This window comes from Artemia franciscana, unplaced genomic scaffold, assembly GCF_032884065.1.
Source record: "Artemia franciscana unplaced genomic scaffold, ASM3288406v1 Scaffold_1118, whole genome shotgun sequence".
Lineage (NCBI taxonomy): Eukaryota > Metazoa > Arthropoda > Branchiopoda > Anostraca > Artemiidae > Artemia > Artemia franciscana.
This window is the reverse complement of record NW_027062744.1, coordinates 67067-92662: the sequence shown is the minus strand read 5'-3', so window position 1 is coordinate 92662 and position 25596 is coordinate 67067. Positions and strand designations below refer to the sequence as shown.

Below are 25596 nucleotides of genomic sequence, written 5' to 3'. Positions count from 1 at the left end.
GCTTTTTGAACACTAGCGAGGGGTTCTTCCCAACTCCCTTAACAAAGTACTGTGTGTTTTCGCGGATCCTGTTCCAACGAACTGAACATACTTATTAATTTAATGTAGCAATGCAAGTTCATATTGAACGTAAATTACCATGGAAAATATTTTACACCCACTTAGCACCCTGTATAGTTTTGATTCTTTTAACTGAGAATTTTACCTTAGCTATAAGAACGAGAATATTTCCACGATTATCAATGGATTCCTTTAAGATTTCTAGAACTACAGGGTGGGCGAAAAGTCACTGACCCTTTTTTATTTTTCATTTCTTTTTATTTCTTAATATTTTTTTATTTTCTTAGTATTCTTCTTTTTTTTCAGATCCTGGAAATTAATTATGGAGAAATTAAGTACTCTACAACGTACGGTATATAGCATGATACAGTATACGTACAACGTACGGTATATAGTATGATGCAGTATACATACAACGTAAGGTATACGTACGTGTTGGAAAATCAATTTCCATTGCCTTGACTGTATGATATTAAAATTTCATTCATATAACTGTTAAAATAAAAAAGTTGTTAAAAATTGAAATGGGTCAATGACTTTTGGCCCACCCTGATTCATATCCTTCAGTGTGTTACTTTCTTGCGGATTGAAGATCTTAAATAATTAATATAGCAAAATAATGCAAGTTATAAACCACAAAAAACTTATATCTCATAAATTCCAGGGGGAGCAATAGACATTACTCTGGGTTCTCCTCATTAGAAGCTCCTTATCTTCCTTATTTATCTTTGAAATTTTACATCCAGGGAGACTTTTACAAAATGACTACATTTGCTAATTACGTACATTATAAATACTTATCTGGCATTTACTATAATCGTTTGTAATATAATATTAAAACGTAGTTAAGGTTTTAATACATGTTATAATGTATACAGTTGTATATACAGTTATATTACATGTTTGTTTGTGCAATGTATGTATTTTTGACTAATATTTGAGCTTTATGTTTCAAGTTAAAATTTGTATTTCTAAATTTTTTATTCAGTAGTACCAAATAAATTGAATCAAACCAAGTTTTGGCCTCAAAACTCAAGCCAAAACAGTCGTAACCTTGGCTCAGAATCTATTAGTTAAGCTAAATTAAGTCTTGTCCAAGGTTGACAATCAGTAATTTCTACCTTTCCTAAAAAGAAATGCTTTAGTAACTGAAACGTGCCTTAAGTGCCCAGAATTTTTTTTCATTAGAAATAATTCAGGTCACCTGATATTTGCTTCAAGTTCAAACGGCTCACTCACACGTATTAAATCACTGGCCAAGGGGATACAAGACATATTGAAATGAGGGACGAACTAATTGAATTAGAGAGAACCTTTTGAATGTATCAAAAGTTTCTCTGCTTGCCAGCTAGAAGCAGATTTTCTACATTTGTGTAAGGATCTAGTAAAAGATAACAAGTAGCTTGTGCTATTCCACAGAATACAGATAGATTCCTTGTTGTTTCTGCATAGCCTCTGCAGCTGTTTTCAACTTCCTATCCCGATACATTCCCAGTCTCTCGTCCAGAAACAAGACCCTACGAGACCTCATACAAGAGATACAGTTCGAGTGGAAACCACATCACAAAAAATGTTTCAACGCCATCAAGGGTTCAATCACTGACAATCTAGCCTTCTTTGACCACAGCAGCCGCACAGTTGACTTGAAAGTCGACGCCTCGAAGCACGGACTAGGGGCAGAGATCTCAACTAATGGAAACATTTGTGGCTACGCATCTAGAGCTCTCAGCAAGACAGAACAAAACTACTCGCGACTCGAAAAAGAAATGTACGCAATTGTGTATAGATTGAGACATTTCCATCATTACATCTACGGGCGGAAGGTAACAGTCATCACCGACCAGAGACCACCGGAAACCATCCTGTCGAAACCTCTACACCAAGTGCCAACACGGCTGTAGAGAATGATGATCCAAACTCTTCCATATGATTTGGAAGTCATCTATAGCCCAGGTTCCGACATACCCGTAGCTGACACGCTCTCGCGACTACACCTCCCAGACACCGACTTCCAGATACAGAGAGACACCGAAGCTTATGTTCACGCAGTAATGAAAACACTGCCCGTGAGCGACAGCAAACTCAGGAAAATCCGTCAATTGACCGAACATGATAAACAAATCGGCATTCTTCAGTCTGTCATACAGCATGGTTGGCCATCGACTCGAAAAACATGTCCCGTTGATGCATCAGCATTCTGGAACATAAGAAGTGACCTGGCAGAAGTCGACGGAATAGTTTTCAAAAGCCAGAGAATCATCATACCCCAGGTCCTCAGACAAGAAACTCTGATCCAGCTATACGCAGCACACCTCAGCATTGAAAAAACAAAGCAACGCGCGAGGATGCTTTCATACTGAGGCATGAACGCTGACATCGAATCCTTCGTTGGACAATGCGAAATATGTGCCAGCCATGACCTGAACAGCCAGAGAGAACCACTCATCAATACAGAAATTCCATCACTACCATGGCAATGCGTAGCAGTACATATTCGAGTGGGGAAAAGCCCAATTTCATATCACGGATGACTACTACATCCGTTATTTCGAATTCGATCGACTTCAGAACCAAACATCAGCGACAATCATCGGCAAACTCAAGACTCACTTCGCACGCTTCGGAATACCACAGCAGATGACATCCGACAACGGCGCTCAACTCTTCTCGCGCGAATTCAACGAATTCGCTCAAACTTGGACAATAGACCTCAAGACCTCAAGCCCAATATATCCCAAGGCAAACGGATTTGTCGAGAAATCCATGCAAACATGTAAAAGAATCCTGTCAAAATAAAAGTATAGCGGTAACGACCCGTACGTAGCTCTCCTAGAGTACCCTAACAGCCCGGTAGTCAACTTTGCCTCACCCGTACAGCTACTACAGAGTCGACAGGTTAGATCCTCACTACCCTCTACGTACCAACACCTGAAACCAAAGGTCGTCACCAAGTCAGACTTCCTCTATAGTCGAAACGTCATGCAGAGACGCCAGAAATCCCATCATGACAAATCTGCGAAACCCCTTCCTGAACTTGAGGCTAGAGACACTGTTTTCGTCCAACGAAAACCGAATGACACATGGACCAAGGGAAAGATAACCGTACGCCATAGCAACCAGCGGTCCTAAATCGTCAAAACAACTGATAGCTCAAGACTAAGAAGGAACAGGATTTACATATCCAAACAACCAACGCCGCACCGCCACCCATCCCCTACTTTCATGGCCAGCCACAGTGTCGATGATCCCCAAACACCCCACACCGAAAGTGATCAGATAGCAGTAAATGTCACCAGCGAAAGTGAGAAAACCCCAGCTCTACCACCCCTTCGACAATCACCGGATCGTCGCCGGTGGGGCTTACGTCAGCGAAGCCTATCTCCGCCGAGCATGCCTCAGTAGGGCCTACCGCGGTAGACACACCACCTGTCAGGGGCACCATATACTCGCGGCCGGCGACCACCAACCTCACACCCCGACGCACCAGAAGCGGACGTGTCGTAAGGCCACCAACACGACCTGACAATTGACCTAGCAAGCACTATCTTCAAAAGAAGAAGGAAGATGCAGTAATACTTGCTTACAAATTGCTTAGTGTTCGCATTGTTTATTTACCCCCAGCTTATTGTTGTTATTTTTTATAGGTGCTTGGGTTTGGAATAAATAGACTTACTCAATCTGACTCGAACACTGCACTAATAATATTAGGCTACTAGCATGCCTTGCAATTTATTAATTTTACTAATATTTTTCAAAAAAGAATGAATTATTTTCAATGGCGCTCAATTGAAATCCAGTATCATTTAGTTATTTTTCAATTATTTATAGATTTCTTGAAAACGAGCCTCAAATCTAGGTATTGTGGAATAGTTTCTTGAATATATGCATTTTGAATAATGCAACTTTAAAATATTAATACGTATGTAAATATACCCAAGAGTATCTAACTTCGTCCGTTGTCTCCTCGGAATATACCAAGCGGTCGTTTTCCTCAACGCTACCTGGCTTTTGATTTAGCCTTAATATCGGAAATATAACCCACCATTATCATCAGAAATTCGTTAGGAAATATTACAGTTCGCCTCGTGTTCAAAGGTTCAAGAGGTAAGGCTGTGTAAGAATGTATTTGGTGTTAAATGTTAGGAATAATCTAGTCTACCTATGGTCAACGCGTTCAAGTGGCCAGTTCTGTGACCATTATTGTTCAATCCAATTCTTTTCTCCCTTATTTCTGTGACTATCTACCTTAGTTCTGCCCTAGGAATGACACATTTAGACTTAGCCTATCTCAACAAATGAACAGACATAATTTTTCAAACAATCCTCATAAGGGCATACTCCATATTTGCCTCTAACTTAATTGGACTAGGCTTTAGATTTGATGCTGACTGTATTGACTATTGTAGGGGGATAAAGTAGTTACATATGGTGAATGTCTTGCCTGATTAAGTCCCGGTGTCTATTGCATAAGGTGACTCTGATACAGTATAGCTTGAGACATAGGTACAACTTGTGGAACAAAATGCTATGTTTTACCTGCATCACAGGTAAAACACCACTATACCCAAAAATATCAAACTCAAATCAAAGCTTTTTAACATATAGAAATAGCCTATATTTTTTTTATTCAGTTAAATAATTAAGAATCGTCTTTCAACACCCAAATTTATTATTTGCTTTATTTAAAAAAAAGTTATGGGTGTTTCACATTTCACATGTTGTACCTTGAGAAGAAATTCTCAGGATACTTTAGTTGGTTTCCTTTGTCAGCAAGATTAGAAATCTTGGTAAAATTCTAGTTAATTGACTTCTTGTTATCTCAGAAAGGGTTCACGTTAGGAAAATGAAACTTTCAGGGATGAATCTACAGACTAAAGTATGTCCTAGTAAGATATTTTGAAGCAACTACCTCCACTACATCTCTCTCTAGAGGGCCCTGACCTTTGATGACCTTTAAAAATATGCGTGTTATAAAAGTGAAACCTTGCAAAAGAGATTGTTTGCTTAATTGAAGTACAACAAAATTGTTTTCAGCTTCATAACTCCCCAATTTCATTTTATAAGGTTTTAAAGATATGCAAATACATTTCCTAAATTCCAAAAAATCAACATTGATATGGCCAAAAATTCTACTCAAATAGCAGGAATTGTATTTTCAGAACTAAAGGCAGAGAAAAAGCAACTAGTAACTGAAAATTCAGGTAAAATGTTGTTTTGTCAAAATTTCAATAGGTATAGACCTGTTGTGTTCAGCTTCTTAACTTTGCTCAATTTTATAAGGTTTTAAAGATATGCAAATACATTTCCTAAATTTTGGAAAAACAACATTGATATGGCCAAAAATTCTACTCAAATAGCAGGAATTGTATTTTCAGAACTAAAGGCAGAGAAAAAGCAACTAGTAACTGAAAATTCAGGTAAAATGTTGTTTTGTCAAAATTTCAATAGGTATAGAGCTGTCATATAGGCAAATTTCAGGGCCCTCTAGAGAGGGAAGGAGTGAAGGTGGATACTTTAAAAATACCTTCCGGGACAAACTTTAGCCTGTAGACCCATCCCTGAAAGTTTCATTTTCCTAACCTAAACCCTTTCCGAGATAGCAAGAAGTCAATTAACTAGAATTTTACCAAAATCCTGTTTGTGGTATACAATAATATGGTGGGTGCACTTAAATTAGGCTTAACTAGTCTGCATCTCTTTGTAATAATAGTTCCCAAAAGGAAAGATAATTACTACCGGAAACCTATTTAGGCCAGCCCATTTGTTTCTCTAGGACAAGTGGCTGTCATAATTTTCCTTGGGGGAAGTTTCAGACCCATATTAGCTCCTTATGTTTATTTAATTCCACTTTATTTGCTCTAGGGCCCCTTTAGCCTAAATAAAATAAAAATAAGGGCAATACCCTAGGTTGCTATTATGTGTTAGAAGTTTGCTAAACAGATTTATCACAGCCTTTGTCCCATGAAACCATTACATGGCTTTTCTGCTTGAAAAAAAATATTTTTGATGGGCTAAATTAAAAACCTTGGTAGTTATTATCTTTCATTATAGTTACTATTATTAAGTGAAGACCTTCAGTTCTTGGCCAGGTGTTCTCAAATTTTTTTCTTGTATAGGCAACATACTGGAAGATTGCTCTAAGGAGCAATCCATAAATTGTTTCTTATTGTAATTTAAGGTAATAGGCTACATAGACTGCAAGCTCCCAATATTACATGTTATTGACATAGGGCTAGATAGTCTAGTCTTTCTTATGGGCCTGAAAGATTTTTTGGTAAAATTCTAGTTTATCTACTTTTGTTATTTGACAAGGGGTTTGGCTAGGGAAATGAAACTTTCAGGGATGGGCCTACAAACTTTATACATCTACTGACTAAAATATGGAAAAGGACTAGGATATGGAAAGGGGAAAGCCTATTATGGAAAGGGACTAGGTTAGGAAAATGAAACTTTCAGGGATTAGTCTACAGGGGGAAGTATGTCCTGAGAAGTTATTTTGAAGTAGCCTAGGCTACCTACCTCCACTTGTCTCCCTCTAGAGGGTCTTGCGATTAGTCTACATGACAGGTTTTAAGACCTAGGTCTAGTTGTCTATTGAATATTTGACAAAACAGCTTTTTACCTTAATTTTCAGATATCAGTTTCTTTTTTTCTAGGTTTAGTTCTGGAAAAGTAATTCCTGTTATTTGAGTAGAATTTAAGCCATATCAGGTTGTGCTTTCTTTAAGAAGAAGATCTATTTTGCATGGCTTTATTTTAATAACACTGCTATTTAAAGGTCATCAAAGGTCAGTATCCTCTAGAGGGAGAAAGAGTGGAGGTAGGTACTTCAAAATACCTTCCCAAGACACACTTTAGCATGTAGACCCATCCTTGAAAGATTTATTTTTCTAATCTAACCCCTATCCAAGATAGCCAAAAGTAGCTAAAGTAGACTTTTACCAAAAACTGTCCCTGGAAGGTATTTTTGAGTACTCTGTACTAGATATTTTTGAAGAAATTTTTTTAGCTTCAGCTCAATCCCTATCTATTAAGTTTCAAAGATCTTAAAATAGGTCTAGGCTACATTTCATAAAGTTAGAAAAAAAAGACATTTGGCATTGCTTAACATTCTACTTAAGTGACATGAATTGCATTTTCAGAACTAAAACAACAGAAAAAGAAACTTGTAACTGAAAATTATTATAAAATGTAGACTATTTGTCAAATCTTCTATAGGTCTAGTAGAGAAATTTTTAAGACTCAGAAACCAGAAGAGGTATAACATGGGAGCTTTGCAATACTTTCCCAGAGTATGTTTTTGGCCCTGGATTTCTTACTGAGTTTCATTTCCCTAACCTAACCTCTTTCCAAGATAGCAAAAAGTAGCTAAACAAGAATTTTACTGAATAGTTCAGACTGAAGTCTATCTGTAAGTGAAATCTAATAGAAAACTAGTTAGCAAGTCTAAACATTCTAAAAAATTTCAATGATATTAGGCTCCTAGTTGACTGGAAAAACTTTTCTAAATAGGCTATGAATGGAACTAAGTTGCAAAAAACAATAATTATTTATGACACAGCTAACTTAAAGTGCTTTATTATAAATTTTCTCCATGTTTTACATCAGGCCTTTATTTGTGGGCTAACATAGGGTAGCCTAAACTTGATTGTCCCACTTGTTGGAACAGTAGGCTACTGCTGAACTAAAGCTGAATTTTAGGGTTATAATTTTGGACTCTTAGATTTGAATTCTAGGTGATACTTTTTTACTTCCTTGGAATTTAGGCTAGTTAAGTTTGCTGAATAAATTATCATGTTTAGATCTCAAGTCTAATAATGGTTTCAATTTGGGGGCAAGATTTCCCTAATCATATAATTCAATTTTGAAGACTAAATCCCTGTTGCTTTTTTTTTTCTTATACTACCCACTCTGCTGTTAATAATGAGCAAGATCTTGGTGTCATTATTAACAATGAACTAAAATTCAGTCCTCATGCTAAGAGGTGGGCTGCTGGTTCTACTTCAACCAAGGGACTGATTAAGGATACTGTTTCCACTTGTTCCCCTGAAGTCATCAGTCTTCTATGTAAGGACTTTGTCTCCTATGCTTAAAGTTGGCAGGTCTCTTGCCTTCCCATATTTAAAAACAAGACAAAAGTTCTTGGAGATATGCAGAGACATGCCACCTAAGTGTTATGTGGCATGCAGAAGCTTTCCTAGCTAAAAAGACTAGCTTTCCTAGACATCATAATAAGTATCAATCAGGTTTGTTTCAACTGACTGACCAGACTTAAAGCAATGTTCACTTAATGAGGATAGTTGATTAGTTTTTAACTGTTTCAAGACTTAGTGTTAAGAGTTGCCTCTAGAAACTTCCTGATTGCAGATGTGACTATTATTGGCCTGTAATTTTTTGCATCTTCTTTGTTACCGCCTTTGTGTATGGGGCTTCTATGTGCTTTGTACCAATTTTGCAGGATACATTTTATCAAGATATTTTTGAAAAAGTAGAGCTAGCAGATCCAACAATACAACATGCAACTCTTTTAGAAGCCTTGGGTATACACTAATAGATCCTAGTGATTTATTTGGTTCAAGCTTTTATGGCATGTCTACATCAGCTCTGTTGACTGTTATTGAGGGAATAGGAGTTATGATTGTATAGGTAGAGAGGATTTGGGGGGGGGGCAGGAAGAGGGAAATTATCGGGTAGAGTTTACTGCCTATTTATAGCATCAGCTATTTTTACGGCTTGTCTACTACGCAGTCATCGAATTTTTGTCACGTTACCAAGTGTCTGCCAGTTTTATGGGCTGAGACATAATTCCAAAAGCAGTTTGGATTTGACTTACTTCCTGCTGCTATAGCCCCCTCGAGGTGTTCAAATAGTTTCCTGCATAGATATCTGACTTTATCTTATGCTATGCAATATTTTATGTAGTTTTTATTATTATGTATAATCTGATACTTTTTCTTTTTATTTCTTTCTTTCCTTATTTCTTTGGTCCTAAAAGGTAGTGTTTTAGGTTTTTGAGCCCATGTTGCATTCAATTTTTTTTCTGAGATCTCTCAGCATTTTCCTTATCATATTCCATAATATGTCAACATCATTCTCAAAAGGTTTTGTTTAGCAGCATGATTCCTTACACCAAAAAGCAGTAGTGTGGCTACATTTAGTTTTGGTTCATGGTCACCTGCTGTTACAGGGTCCAATAATGATGGTGGCGGGTCGTTCCGGTACCCAGTTGGAAAGTTTAGAGCTTGATAAAGGGAATTGTTAGCTAGGCACTCAAATGATTGAAGTGATTTCTCTCCATAATGCTGGTAGCCGTCTGTCCATGGAATGGAAGGAGATTAAAATCCCCAACTATGAGAAGGTGTCCTGTCAATGCGGCTTTTCTATTAAATTATTTTACAACTTTATGTAGGGACTTCTGTAAATTGTACCAATGTTCATCAGGTAGGTTTATTGATATCCAAAGTTGTTCTAAAGAAAGTTCACACTGAGAAATAATATTAATATTTTCCACCTGGAAAGTCTGGGATGTATTGGACAATTCCCCTTATTTCCTGCCTTGGTAGATTGCTAACAATTTGGTATCCTGGTATCTGTTGCTCGGTCAATCGAATAGTAGTCATTTTGGGTTTCACTTAACAGAACAGCCTCAGGCAACAACACACTTAATGTGTTGGAACTTCGAATTTAGACTTTCAACATTCCTGACAATAATGCTGAGGCAGCTAATGTTCTTACAGCTTCTACTATAAGAAGGGGTTGATGATATGCTAGAACTTGTGACCAAATGATTTGTTCAGGTTTAGCACCGTAAAAACTGTTGTCCAGCTCCCTGATAGCAAAAGTATCATTGACATTTATTAGAGACATTTATGACATTGACATAAATGTTGACATTTATGACATTTAATGGGGAATTATGATGGAAATATGTGGGAGGTTATGATCTTGGGACAAATGCTGCTGTATAAACCGATCATCATTTGACTTTGCCGGCACTCCAAACACAACAAGGTTCAGCTTGCGTCTCTATATAACATATATATGGCATCTGACGAATTCAGACGATTTGACTAGACTTATTAGGAGATTCACAATCTCGTTTCCCAAAGGGAGGATGCATGAAATTTTGTGATACAATTTTTTTTTTTCTAGGACAAGGAGTAGGGCTTATGATGAATAAGGAAGCTGCTAAGTCTTGCTCAGACTGGAAAGTTATTGATAATAAAATAATAATTGCTACAGTTACAGGAGTAAATTAACAGGGTCCCAGATGGAAATAAAATGTTTTTACTAAGAGATTTTAATGCCTGGGTCAGCAGGAAAAGCGATAGATGGTATCCTAGCCTTGGTAAATTTGATATAGAGAAAGAAAACAGTAATGGCTACAGACTTGCAATTCTGTAGGTATAACAATCTAAATATAACCAATATGGTGTTTGGTCATAAAATGACCCATAAGTTGACATGGTATTCAAGTGATGGCAAGACAGCAAACCTTATAGATTATTTTATAGTAAACTAAAGACTAGCAGGATTAATACAAGATACTGTGGTATATTGGAGTGTTGTTACTGATGTTAAAAGTAAAGACACCATCTAGTAGTGCAAAAGGTTAATTTAAAGCTGAAATTTTGGAAGGGTAACTACCTTCCAGGAAATTATGATGTTGGTAGACTCCAAGATGACAATTTGAGAGAAACTTTCCAGGAAAAGGGGAATACTAAACTTGAGAGTTTAAAATTTGACAATGTGGAAGATGGTTGGAATAATTTTATAAAAACAAAACCCAAGAGCTCATATGGCACTTGTGACGAGGTTGATGTAGCATGATGATGAGGTCGATGAGTTCATATGGCAGTTGTGATAGCAATCGCTATCTGATAATTTTTCTCTCTCTCTCTCTCTCTCTCTCTCTCTTCCTTCTTTATCTCTCCTTCTTCCCCCTTTCTTTATCTTTTGTTCTCTATTAAGATAAGTTAAAATAAAAAAATAAGTAAAGAATAGACATCTAGCAGTTATGCCGACGATACTACTCGATTATAGCAGGACTGATAACTATTATACACATTAGCTACGGCTCGTTTTGCTTGAAATGGGTTGTAATTTTTGAATATCTGAGGATTGGTTACAAAGTTACACCAACCCTTTACCCACCTCCTCTTGCCACGCTTACATATTTTTGCTCAAAGACCTCTCGTAGACCATCTAACTATATCTCCTAGTCATGGTCGTGATTGGCTCTTATCTCTAGCACTATGCCTTTTATGGTATTTATTTTACTCTTTTTTTTTTCAAACTCCATAGTGAAAGAAGACCAACAAGAAAAGGAGATGGCAGATAGAGAGGAAGTTGAAGGTGGAGCAGCAGAACCCCAACAAAAGAAGAGAAGATACAATGAAAATATCAAAGGATTTAATGATTCTGAGGTAGGTTTAGTTTGAATCATAGTATCGTTTTTTTTTTTAGTAAAATCGTTAACCACTAACTACTTCATGGTAAAGTATTGAGTGAATTATTTTGGCTTTCGGAAAAAAAAATACTTGCAAGTTGCAACACCTACTTTTACAGTTTTTGGCTGCTAGTTTGGCTGTCTCAGTTTCTTACGTTTTCTGCTTCTTTTTAGTTAATATGTGTTTTTTTTATTGTTCTTTTTTTAATAACAGTTAAATTAATATTCAAAATACAGCTACCATTTCATCTAATTTGATTATCATGTTGAAGAGGTGGGACACGATCTAAATAAAGGTATTTGATGTAGTGGTAGTTTTGGCATCTATTTCGATCAGCGTAAAATCTTGATTAGCCCCCTCCCTTGTCCCAAAAAAATTCAGACAAAATTTGATCATTAATTGATTTATTAATTAAAGTTTTCTGTTTATTTAAATCTTACTTTTCTTACTCTAACATCTGGAAAATTTGAATAGTAAAAATCACAAAAGTATTAAAATTAATCAATTTGGGTTTACTCAATATAGTTTTCAAGGAATAGATATAAAAATATGGAAAAAATGTCAATTATGGATTCCATTTACTAACGGCTAAAAAATAAAATTTCTTAGGCGTTATATTATTTATTTGAAATTTAAAGCCCTTAAAATTTTGTCGCCCGGGTCAAGTGCCCCCTGAAACCGCCTCTGGTTCGAAATATCTAGCAGAGAGACTAGCAGACTATATATAAGCCTACAACGACGTGTGTCATCGAAGGACATTCGTAAGAACTATACAATCTTTGTTTTTAAAGATTTGACTTTAAAGTTTACAATACGCTTCCTTACAAAACGTTTAGTTAGAGCTAAAAACAAAGTCCCTTTTAACACTTAGAGGTGAAAAAATTATTGTAAAATTGATAATAATTTTGTTGATTTTTTTTTTTTTTTTTTTTTTTTTTTTTTTTAAGTCGTTGTGCCCCGAAAGAAAGGGCATGTATCAGCTTTTCATGAGACGGAAAATCAAGTTTTTTGGTTTCCAAAATCTTCGTTATTATTGGTCAATGTAGCTTGGCTTCATTTTAATATATTTTATGTGGACTAATGTTAGTGCGGTCTTTGAACTAGGTTTATTTTTTATTCATGACCCCTCCTTCCTTTGAAGTAAATATTTCTTCAAAATGGACCAGAGAACGAAGATCCTCTAGTGTTGCTGATTAGCCAGCAAGAGGGTTAAAAGATCGACTCGACTTCATATTAGGTGGAGTTGAATGTGTGTGCTTAACTCAACGCCCATATAGCTCAACCCCATTTAAATCAACATAATTGACTCAACCCCGTTCAACTCAACATAACTGACTCAACCCTTCTTCAACTCAACCCTGTTTAAGCTAACCTCCTTGCAACTCAGCCCCATTCAACCAAAACTCTTGCATAAACGGGAGTCGGACTGCATCGGGGTTGGGTCAAATAGTGGGCCGAGTCAAATGAAGCTTGAGCTAGACGGTATTGAGTTGAACGGAGTTAAATTGTATGGAATCGAAGTTGGATTATAAACTTACTCTGGAATGAAAAAATAATCTTCGGATATATTCTCAGGGGCAGCTAAAGTATTCTTGTTGAGGAGGTTGGAATATGGGAGTTCGTCAGTCTGATCTCAGGTGGTTTAAGGCTGTGATAAGTTTTAATGACGTTATTATTAGTTATTTTTATTGATTATCAGTTATCTTTGTTTTGCTAAAAGCAATTTGTATATTAGAATCAATTTCTAATGCTTAACGTCTTAAATTTCGTGGTTCGAAAATAAATCTTGAAAGAATATTAGTATAATTATACAAAACAGGAAGTCCTCCACTCAAAAAGAGGAGGTATAACCTTGGTAAAAACTCTGCCGTCAATTTCGGTATATCTAAAAAGGATAAAGCGAAGCTACCGATTCCCTTTTTACAAAATTTAGGAATTTCATTTCTTTTCGAGAAATGTCATGAATATTATTTCGAGATGTTTTCCAGAGAAATTGTCTTCAGTTTGTTTTGGGTACCCGACTGACTTACCGTATTTCAAACAGTCCGCTATTCGAAATGAGTGGGTCAATACCGCTTTTTAGGGCTAGAGTGAAGGGTGAGATGGCTAGGCCTCGTTCTACAGAGGAAGAAGGACAGATTTTCAAGGATTGTCCTTTTTGGCCAACCGCTTAGGGCGAAACGGAAAGCAAGTCATCCGTAATTGGGGTGGGAGAATATTGTTAGGGAGATGAGAACTTCCTTGTAGGGTGTAAAGATACTTTGAATAGATTGGAATGTAGAAAAAGCGTGTGTAGCTGTGTTTTGGTCTCAGGTGGCTTGGTGCTGATTTGTCCTCATAAGGCGTAACAATCCTCATAAGGGCGTACTCCATATTCGCCTCTAAGTTAATTGGACTAGGCTTTAGATTTGATGCTGACTGTATTGACTATTGTGGGGGGCTAAAGTAGCTACATATGATTGTCTTGCCTGATTAAATCCCGGTGTCTACTGCATAAGGTGACCCTGATACAGTATAGCTTGACATGGGTACAACTTGTGGAACAAAATGGTTTGTTTTACCTGCATCATAGGTAAAGGACACCACTATACCTAAAAATAAGCAAAAATATCAAACACTCAAATTAAAGCTGTCTGTCTGTCTGTCGGCTGGTCTGTCTGTCGGCTGGTCTGTCGATGAAATTTGGCAGGCGTATCAGGGACCGGACCAGATTAAATTAGAAATAGTCGTTTTCCCGATTTGACCATCTGGGGGAGGGGAGTGGGGGGCCTATTAATTTGGAAAAATAGAAAAAATGAAGTATTTTTAACTTACGAACGGTTGATCAGATCTAAATGAAATTTAATGTTTAGAAGGATATCGTGTCTCAGAGCTGGTATTTTAAATCCCGACCGGATCTGGTGACATTGGGGGGGGGGGGGTTGGGAGGGGGAAACCTAAGATCTTGGAAAGCACTTACAGATTAGTCTACAGGGTGAAGTATGCCCTTGGAAGGTATTTTGAAGTTGCCTAGGTTACCTACCTCCACTTTGTCTCCCTTTAGAGGGTTTTGAAATGTGTCTACATGACAGGTTTTAAGACCTAGGTCTAGTTGTCTATTGAAAATTTGACAAAACAGCTTTTTACCTTAATTTTCAGTTATCAGTTTCTTTTTCTTTAGCTTTAGTTATGGCAAAGTAATTCCTGTTATTTGAGTAGAATATTAAGCCATATCAGGTTTGTTTTTCAAATTTAGGAAATGTATTTGCATATCTTTAAAATCTTGTAAATTTGGATTGAGTAAAGTTGTGAAGTTGAAACAATTTTGTTGTGCTTTATTTAAGAAGAAGATCTATTCTGCATGGTTTGATTTTAATAGCACGCTGCTATTTAAAGGTCATGAAAGGTCAGGATCCTCTAGAGGGAGAAAGAGTGGAGGTAGGTACTTCAAAATATCTTCCCGGGACACACTTTAGCACGTAGACCCATCCTTGAAAGTTTTATTTTCCTAATCTATCCCTATCTAAGATAGCCAAAAGTAGCTAAAGTAGATTTTTACCAAAAACTGTCCCTGGAAGGTATTTTCAAGTACTTTTGATGTACTTTGTATTAGATATTTTTGAAGAAATTTTTTTAGCTTCACCAACAACTATGCTCAATCCCTATCTATGAAGTTTCAAAGATCTGGAAATAGGTCTAGGCTACATTTCATAGTTAAAAAAAAGACATTTGGCATTGCTTAACATTCTACTTAAGTGACAGGAATTAAAAAAAAGTTTCAGAACTAAAAAAAAAAAAAAAAAAAAAAAAAAACAGAAAAAGAAACTGGTGACTGAAAATTATGATAAAATGTAGACTATTTGTCAGATCTTTTGGTCTACTAGAGAAATTTGTAAGACTCAGAAACCAGAAGAGGCATAACTTGGGAGCTTTGCAATACCTTTCTTGAGTATGTTTTTGGCCCTGGATTTCTTATTGAGTTTCATTTCCCTAACCTAACCTCTTTCCAAGATAGCAAAAAGTAGCTAAACAAGAATTTTACTGAATAGTTCAGACGGATTATTATACAAAAGAGGAAGCCCTCAACCCAAAAAGAGGATGTATAATTTTGGTAAAAAAAACTCTGCCGTCAATTTCGGTACATAAGTTTTAATGACGTTATTATTAGTTATTTTTATTGATTATCAGTTATCTTAGTTTTGCTAAAAGCAATTTGTATATTAGAATCAATTTCTAATGATTTTTTTCTTAATGTCTTAAATCTCGTGGTTCGAAAATAAAACTTGAAAGAATATTAGTATAATTATACAAAACAGGAAGTCCTCCACTCAAAAAGAGGAGGTATAACCTTGGTAAAAACTCTGCCGTCAATTTCGGTATATCTAAAAAGGATAAAGCGAAGCTACCGATTCCCTTTTTTACAAAATTCAGGAATATCACATTTTTTCGAGAAGTCTCGTGAATATCATTTCTAGATGTTTTCCAGAGAAATTTTCTTCGGAATGTTTTGGGTACCCGACTGACTGACCGTATTTCAAACAGTAGGCTATACGAAATGAGTGGCTCAATACCGCTTTCTAGGGCTAGAGTGAAAAGTGAAATGGCTAGGCCTCGTTCTATGGAGGAAGAATGACGGATTTTCAAGGATTGTCCTTTTTGGCCAACCGCTTAGGGCGAAACGGAAAGCAGGTCTTCCGTAATTGGGGTGGGAGGACATTGTTAGGGAAATGGGAACTTCCTTGGAGGGTGCAAATATGCTTTAAATAGATTGGAATGTAGAAAGAGCGTGCGTAGCTGTATTTTGGTCTCAGATGACTTGGTGCTGAGTTGTTAGTAGTAGTAGTGTCATGAATAGTACGATAAGTGTCACGAATTGTCATGGATGATCGTTTAACCGTACAACATAGCCTGAGTGTTATTTGTTTTAGTTTTCCCCTAGCTGTTTTTCAGTGGCCTTTCTTCCCTAACTTAAATCATTATTTGGAATTTCAGATACAAAAGCTAATTAAAAGTCTGCGAAAGTTTTATGATCCTATTGAAATGATATCAAAGGTTGCCAAAGATGCAAATCTGCAAAATAAAAATATTGATGACTTGAGGAAGCTGGCAGAGTTGATTCTGCAGAGAGGCAAAGACGTTATGGAAGCCCACCAAGGTAAGCAGCATTAGGAGAGGGTATGAATTATACATTAAATTTATTACAATAAAATCCTTGGCCTATGGAATAAATACAAAAAAACTTTTGCGTTGCGTATGGCATCTTTCAGGTTAAGTTAACTTTATTTGAAGAAGTACCCCATATGCAAAACTATTAAATGTCGCTCTAAATGTAAATAAAATTAAATGAAACTAAATAATAACGGTTAAACTTTTATTCTCACATAATCTTTTATACCTTCATCCTAATCCGTTTGGGGAATACTAGCTTTTCGTTTCATCCCTGATGTATTTCCTTGACATGTTTTACTGCTTCTATACAATGCATCTATGTATGCTACTATGATTAATTGCTACCTATATGCCAGTATCACTTTTTAATTAAAAGTAAAAAAAAATGATAAATAAATATACTTCTTTCAGCCAAAATTTTTGGTTTAACGCCTGAAAGCTTTTTTCTGACTTGAAATTGAGGAGGAGAAATTATTAAATAGTTACAAAAACAGAAAAATAACAGCAGTTCTGGAAAATGCTATTTAACAAAAGGAAAAAAGATATCAAACGGAACTCTTATAAGGTGCTCACATTTGAAAGTCAAAATCGAAATATTTGGAATTTTATTAGTATATATATTTCTCAATATTCTTTCACTGTTTTATGGTTTATGATCCCTTTGCAAGAATTGGAACGTTATTGTTCTGAAAGCCCACGGTTTAGTATTTCAGTGTTCGACGATAATCTTGCTATGATTTGATAGCAGATGTTTAGCTTTATCCATCATTTACATCTACCGTCTAGTATTTGTCCATCTACCACCGTCATTCTTTGTCTACTTCTTATATGATTTATCCATCTACTTCCTACCATCAAATTTCTTCACCATTTCTTTAGGTTTAAACATACAAATTAAAATTATTTATTTTAGCTATAAACGGAAATCCAATGTGGTCCAAGGATTTATAGAAGCTACTTTAAATTACTCCAAGTACTTTTTGCTTTCATCCTTTGGAATATTTTCTTCACTTCAATAAAAGCCAGAATCCGTATAAAGTCAGGCTGTTAATTTTGTCAGTAAGCGTCTTTTGCTCCAAGCGATGGAATATCGTTCATTTGCTTTAAATTTTGTATTGAAATGAAATAAAGTTTGAATTTAGGAATATAAACATTCTCCTCGACTAGTTAGGTAGATGCGCTGGAATCATTGCTATAAATTTTCTGCCAATTTCTTCAAAATTTTCTTCCTGTTGAATAATTTTCAAAACTTGTGAATTTTTTGATTATGGCTGGGTGTTTTCTGTATTTTCCTCTTGAACTGCGTCAAAAGAGGACTTGGTCTAAATTAAATGGATTAAAAAGGAAAGCGCAAACTGTGACCAAATATGAGGAGACAATTTAAACATTAAGTAGAATATGTTATTTTTGATCATAACGGGGGGGGGGAACCATCTATGTTGCTTAGTGCACTTCGTACAAATGTCTTCTTACTTGAAAAAGAAAAGGATAGTTTTCAGACCCTACCAGTGGTAAAATGGTAATGGTTATGTACTGGTAACGGTATAGACTAGTAACCATATAATATATAGTAAATATGGTTCCTTTTGCAGGGAATATGACTTAATTTAAGATGTCTGGGCTTGGTTTGGTGAATTTACTCCTACTTTTTCCCCACCTCCTCTACTCTACTGCCATGTTTACGTCTTATCACTCAAAGACCTCTGGTGGACCACCATTCTCCAACCCCTGAACATGGAGGGGTTTGATATACATTTTTTTCCTGATATGTAAATCAGGAAAACAACCACATACTACACAAATCCTAGGTTTTCAAACTAATAGTAATGAGTGATTGAACCTAGAATGGGAAAAAATGATCATTAGGAGGAAGCTACTTTACAGTCTAACTATATAAACTTGTCGACTAAAAGTTTATTTAAGGTCAAAATTCTGCTTTCACCTGCCAGCAGCTGGCCCTTTCCTTATGTTCTTTTCTTTTTTTTTGTTTAGTTGAAGTGCGACAGAGAACCGGTTTTCAAAGTGGCTGGAGTTGAAAGTAGTGCCAAGTCCTTGTTTAAATATCAACAATGGCTTGAACTCTTGGTTAAATTTGTCCCCAAAAATATAGAGGAACGAAAGAACTGGAAAATGGATGGAAAGTAAGTTAAATTTACAAATTATAATAATTACATTTTTAACCAATAATTACTAATTATATCTAAGCTAGCCCAAGATCCTGTCGGATGACATACGTAAAAAAAGTTCTTGCGTGCATATGGATCAAACCGACTCTCATTGTAGTGCACTGGAATAGTATTCTTTTGAGGGACCTATTGTATAATTTCTGATTTTTGCCAAATTTATCTTTTCACATATATTTATATGAATATATATTTATATATTATATATTTACAGACACTTGCCAATGTATGAAATGCAAGATTTAGTCAAATATCGAAGAGGATAAAGTACAGATAAAAAAAATACTTAATGCCACGGGACTGTCCATACCGTCGAACCTACTGTATATAACTAGGACCTCATTGGAAGGACCTAGTTATTGATGGTACATAATATTGAATGAATGGAACTTTACAAGAGAAAATCTCAACAAATTATTTTATTCATCTTTTAAGTTTTAGCGTAAAGGCATTTTATAGCTTTGTGCTGTTGCAAGGATGTTATGTCATAAAAGGATGCTTTAATGTCATAAAAAGGACATCATTAAAAAGTATGTTAAAGTTTCTGGTGTATTTATAGTGGACTCCAGACTCTATGAACTTGGAGTGGTTTCATGGGCTTGGTCTATTGTGTTTATGGATGGTTTGTATCATACCAGATTTTGATATTGAGTATCAAAATGCGATACAGAATTTGAAAAAAACCGCAGTTTTTTAATATTGCTCAATAGTCCGTAGAATAACAAGTTTTTTAGTTTAATTTAGTTTTTTTTTAGTTATATAAGTGGATGAAAGTAAATTTGTGTGAATAATTCTGTAACTTAATGGATTTTATTTTCACTTCTGTAGCTCATTCATCCAAATTCTTTTTTTTTTCAAATGCCAGTTTTCTTGTGGTAGTTATTTGCCGAAGTTGTGAATTTTTAAACTTTTTGCCTGAATTTTCCTTGTCTGAATTAGGTTGAGACAATACTAGGCTGGAAGCAAGAGTACCATAGCAGTTGATCATTGGCAATTGCTGCTAAAGTTTTTTTTTTTTTTTTTAAAGTAAGAAAGTCAAAATGGAACAAAACCACAACTCTACACACCAACTTTTTTTTACGATCCAACTAAATTTCCTCTGATTTGATCGAACATCAAACATCAGATCTTTTCCGATCAGATCGACATCTGACAAGTTTTTTATTTAATATGTGGTTGAAGCTTAGCGATATAACTACTGGCTCTATTGAAGGAGAATAAGGTCGCCCAGTGTTGTAATCCAGAAGCGTTAGTGTGATCGGTTTTGGATACAGAAACGTTAGCAATAATGATAATGAAAGCCTTCGAAAGTTCTCCTGATGAGGTTTGAATTATTTAAATTTCTGACGGATTTATGTAGGGAATTTGGCCTATAGTGCTATTATGCTTCATATAATCTTAAATCGTACTATAAAAGTAAGGACCTGTAGACAGGTCTACCTATCTTTTAGAGTTTAATCGTGTATTATCTGATATTAACATGTCATTTCTAAAATTTCATGCTGCTTCAAGTTAATTGCTAAAAAACAAAATCCAGTATATAAAACCAAAATTGATTATAATATCTTCCGAAGATAAAATGATTAAAATGAAAAGAAACAAATACATTTTGTAAAGTTAGATATTGCTCTGCCCAAAACGATCTGTCGAATTATAGCGTAAACAGGAAAAATGTGATCACTTTCTTCGATTGCATGAAGTGCAACTCCGGCATGATGACTGTTTGTAAATAAATAATAACATTTTGCCTTATTTGAATTTTGTGAAGGTAAAAAAAAATATCCATGTTGTTTTTTCATATTCTCTGGGATTTTCTGTGTTTTCGTTCTAATTCTTATCACAGTGTTTTTACTTCGTATTGAAATCCTCTCTCTCTCTCTCTCTCTCTCTCTCTCTCTCTCTCTCTCTCTCTCTCTCTCTCTCTCTCTCTCTCTCTCTCTCTCTCTTTCTCAATTTATTTGGTTTTACCGCTCTCAAGCTTTTCTTTTTTTTTGCTGTTTGATCACCTTTTTTTGCTGTTTTTGAACATTAGACAGATTATTCCTTTGAATTGTCTTTTTTTATTTATTATCGTTTTTCACTTATTGACTCACTTTTACCTCTTATAGAACCGAAGATCCATGTTGGGGGTTTTGGTGGACAACTGAAGACGATTCCAATCTTCTGATCGGTGTCTATGAGCACGGTTTTGGTCCACGCTCTTGGATGAATATCTCGAAAGATTGTTCTCTTGGTTTGGAAAGCAAGATTAACTTTCAGAAAATCCCCTTAAGGGATCATCTAGAGTTAAGAGTGAAATATCTCTTGAATTTGATGAAGAAAAGAGAATTAGAAAGAATACAGGTACATTGAAATTCTTGTCTTTATGCATATTGCAAGAAGTGTTTTCTTTTCTGTTGCTTTTTTAGGGGGGGGGGGTCATTTCAAGAGTGTAATTTGAGATACTGCTTGTGACAAAGATTTAGTAAGACTTAACTAGTTTCAAGTGGGGAGCCTTCTTTTCTTTCACTGGTGCCTTTTCCTTCAATCAAATTTTGATGCGGATGCCCGAACTCCTTTTAAGGGAAAAACATTGCTAAAAGCACTTTCCTCAGTTAAACGCTATTTTTCCTACAATACCTTATATGTCCTGTATTGTTTGCTGATATTTTCAAACTTATGGCCACCTGTTAAAGGTTTTCCCCTTTGAGAACGAAAAAAAAAAAATCTTGCATACGTGCCTGCTTTTTATTCCCGAAATTTTTACATATTTTAAAACAATTCCAAATGCAGTCAAGATACATCAGAAAACATCAATCCAGAAAAAAAAACTCACCCAAAAAATGAGTAAAGATATCCCCCTTTAATTCACTGACGGATGGAGGAAAGAGGGCTCTCCTAAATAAATCAAAGGAAAGAATTGCCATCGAAAAAATTGTTTCAAAACCAGCATAATAGGCGGAAAAATAGGTCAGCAATTTCAAATTAGAAATATGCTGATCATTAAGTGTGTTAAGTTGCAACTGTTCCTTCTTGAGCAATACTTAAAAAAGAAACAAAAAGCAAGCATTGTCAGTTGGTAGCTATCATGTCCCTGTATTCGATAAAACCATTTCGTTATAAAGTGGTTAAATAAACGGTTTACCGGCATGCAAACTACTACTACTAGCAACTCACTGCAGCACCAAGCCGCCTGAGGCCAACACAGCTGCACACAATCCTCTTCTAGATCGATCTATTTAAAGCATTCGTCTTTACTCCCTCCAGCAAAAAGTTCAAATTTCTCTTAAATCCTTCCTTGTGACCTCCTGCCACCTAAATGGTAACGACTTGCTTTTCTTTTAGCACTAGATGTTTGGCTGAAAAGGACGATCTTTGGTAATCTGTCCTCTTTCATCTGCAGAAAGTATCCTAGCCATCTCAATCTTTCTCTCATTATAGCCCTGTAAAGTGGGATAGAATCCCAATGTCCCTGACACGCCTACCAATTTTCATGGTCCTAGCACGTCCAGAAGCACCGAACTCGGCAAAGCGCTGGAAATTCACCCCAACTCATCCAAAGAGAGCGGACCTGGTCCAGTTATGGCAATCACATATCTAGAACTTGTGCTTATTCTTCCTATCAAGTTTGATCACGTTCTCTCCACACAATTGTTTTCCAAGATTTCCGGTTTCCAAGATTTCCGGTTTCCAAGATTTCTGTTCCCCCCTCCACCCTCTTATGTCCGTGGATCTGATTCGAATTAAAAAGGAGTATCTGAGTCATAAGATCATTCTATGTCAAGTTTCATTAAGATTCGTAAGATAAAGATACCTCAATTATCAGGTTTTCCTATACTTCCAGTTTCCCCCTCCCACTCCGCCCGGTGTCACTGGATCTAGTCGGGATTGAAAATAAGAGCTCTGAATGCACAAGATTCTTCTAAATATCATAAGATCTGATCACTCGTTTGTAAGTTAAAATGTCTCATTTTTTCGAATTGAATACTACTACTAGTAATAAAATCATTGCGGCAACTAATATCCTGAAACTAACACAGCTTGGGGCTAAGCTGTAGGGGGTAAATCTTGGAGCTATATAGATTTCTTTGACAATTATTGTAAAAATCCATTTTTTACTCATTTTGAAGAGGGTAGAATCTAGATGGAAGTGTTTTTGAGCAGACAAAAGTATTTGTGGACCCTCCATGAAATAGGTAGGTGTACGTGGTAAACGAGTCGGAATTCATAGTTTATGCTCGTTTCAGGCATTCCTTTGCCGTCTTATTAATTACTTTTTCTACGGTTTTTTTTTTCAGAGCAACTAGATCTTTCCTCTCTGTGCAATATGGCGTTTAAGGGACCTTTCATCGACTTTTTTGAAAGTAGTTTTATATGAATAGTGCTTGGGTTTTGTTTCTTCAGCATTAGTTAAACGTCGTAGTTGTTGACTCCTTGAATCTTTTAAAATAGTACTTCTCAAGCTGAATTCTTTTCTGAAGATAAATTATTTCACTTCCCTTAAAAAAGGTTTCAAGAAATGCTGCTCCTGCTTAAAAACAACTTCGTCTTCAGTTTTCTGGCGCCCAATCAGTGTCATTACTTTTCAAAGAGCTACATGTAAGCATATTAATGCTTCACCTCCCCCCCCCCCAAAAAAAAAAGATTATTTCCGATCTGTTTACTGATAAAAATTATTTGGTTCCAGAACCATTTTTTTAACCTTATATGCGCATCAGAAACCCGTAATTTGTGCTGACCAGAAGTATCCAGCTCTTCTTCCCTGTTTTTGGACGATTTTCGTGGACGATGGTTCGTGCCTACTAGTTACTCTTAATGATTAAGAGGAAAGAAAATACTTGTTAGCTACAAATATATATTGGAAATTAATACCCAGTTTTAGTCCAACATCAATGTCGACCTCTTGCTTACTTTGCTTGCCATCTAAAGTGGCTTTCCATCTGATAGCAGAAACATGGTTCGAATCTGTGGCGGATCCAGCCCCCCCCCCCCCCCCTCTGACGCGTTGATGGATTTGTGGATGTGACTGCTTGTTTTGGTTGGGGTTGGGACAAAACTTACTTTCTTTTTCTTGTAATTGGTTTCGCTAATTCTCTAATAAAATTCTCTTAATTTTATCCTCTGTTTTGAAAAGAATTGAGTTCTTTCTCCAGTTCAATAGATCCCAGACCTGTTCTGTACTCTTTCTAATTAGCTTTTTTGAATATGAACCTTGCCTGGCTATCAATTTTTGGGCTTTCCGTTCAGCCTTCAGTATCCACAATTACAGGAAAGTGGTCACTGATGAAGCCACTATTTCTGATGTGACAGCTGTCTTAGTTGCCATTCTACCAGATGGAAAGGCTAAAACAATTATTGTATATAAACTCCTCTATGGATTTGCCCTAGTGTTAAAAGACACTAACCCTCATGATGTTAAAAGAATTATTTCATCTTGTCCTTCTAGGATCTTCTCCAATGCATTTCCACTACCATTTTTATTTCCACAACCACACCAAATATCAGAGTGAGGATTAAAATACCCTACTATTAAAAACTGTTCTGTTGGTTTTACAAAACCTTCTGATTTACTACTGATCCAAAGTTCAATACCTGATGGTTAACTGTCTTTTTGATGGCCGTAATCAATCCACCTCTTCTACCTTCTTCTCGATTCTTTCTAATTATGTGGAATACTTCCGTTATACATGTATCTCTGCCTGTCAGCCATGTTTCTTGTAGGCAGATAATATCAATTTCTTTATTCTTTGCAAAGTTCTCAATTAAATCTTTTTTTTTAACTCTTTGACTGATTGATTATTGAATGATAAAACTCTCATTTAAGGGCTTATTTTGATTAGCTTTAGAATTTCACTTTATTCTAGTTACTCATAGAATAACGTTTTTATCAGAGAGCATAACTTCTGGACCCTTTCTTGTAATTCCAAGTCCCTCAAGTCAACCACCTCTGGTGCACTTGAAACAAAAATCACAAACTTAGTCAGAATGTCTTTTTGGATTTTGTTTTGTTCATTGATCTCTATGGCCTTTTTCTTATGTAACACATCTGCATAGGATCTATATGCTATGGAAGCCATATTAAAGCCAATATTTTTTTCTTGAGATAATCTTAAAATATTTTTATTTTGATCTCTCACCCTAGACAATCCAGAAGTAGAAGAATGGTTACCCTTACAATTAACACAGCTATACTTTTGAAATTTTTCTTCTTTTAATGTTGCTTTCTTAAGTTCACACTCTTTTGACTGGTGAGGACCTCCACATCTGAGACAAACTGGTTGTGGTGCCCTGCCTGCATATGCCCATACTATTGACGCTTGAAGCACTGGATAATAGGCCTTTAGTATTCTGGAACTTCTCTTTTCCTCCCATATAGCCATAAAGCTTAGGGCAAAAGAGTATTTTCAAATGTAATACAAACTGATAGGCCATCTTCTAATTGTTTTGTTTCTCTATTAAATCTTTTCACACTTTTTACAGATTTCATTGAAGCTTTAGACTCAGATTCAAGATCACTTTTAATATCTTCTTCAGTGATTTCTTTAGGTATTCCTCTTATTACTCCTACACATCTGGGTTTAAGTTCCTCTGCTTGGACTTCTGTTTCACCTATTTTCTTCATTGTCAATGCTTTTGCTACTGCAGATTCAGTTGGAAGAAATATTGTGACTCTCTTTTTATCTTTGCTGAGTTCAAATTCAAAGTGCTCAGGTTTCAAGGCTTCTTTTAGGCTTAAAGTGGTTTCTCTTTGCATAGGCAAGATTTTTGTTTCATCT

General features: G+C 35.9%; 1 protein-coding gene across 2 annotated transcripts in view; it reads left to right on the top strand.

Moving 5' to 3' along the window:
* Positions 1-18628: 18628 nt before the first annotated feature.
* The window catches only part of LOC136042335 (chromodomain-helicase-DNA-binding protein 1-like), a 28189-nt gene continuing 21221 nt past the window's right edge, over positions 18629-25596 (top strand). For both annotated transcript variants that reach the window (XM_065727297.1, XM_065727296.1), the window contains exons 1-2: positions 18629-18799; positions 20950-21184. In XM_065727297.1, coding sequence (XP_065583369.1) covers positions 18789-18799; positions 20950-21184 — 246 coding nt within the window. In that variant the 5' untranslated portion in view covers positions 18629-18788. The remainder of the gene's footprint in view (positions 18800-20949; positions 21185-25596) is intronic.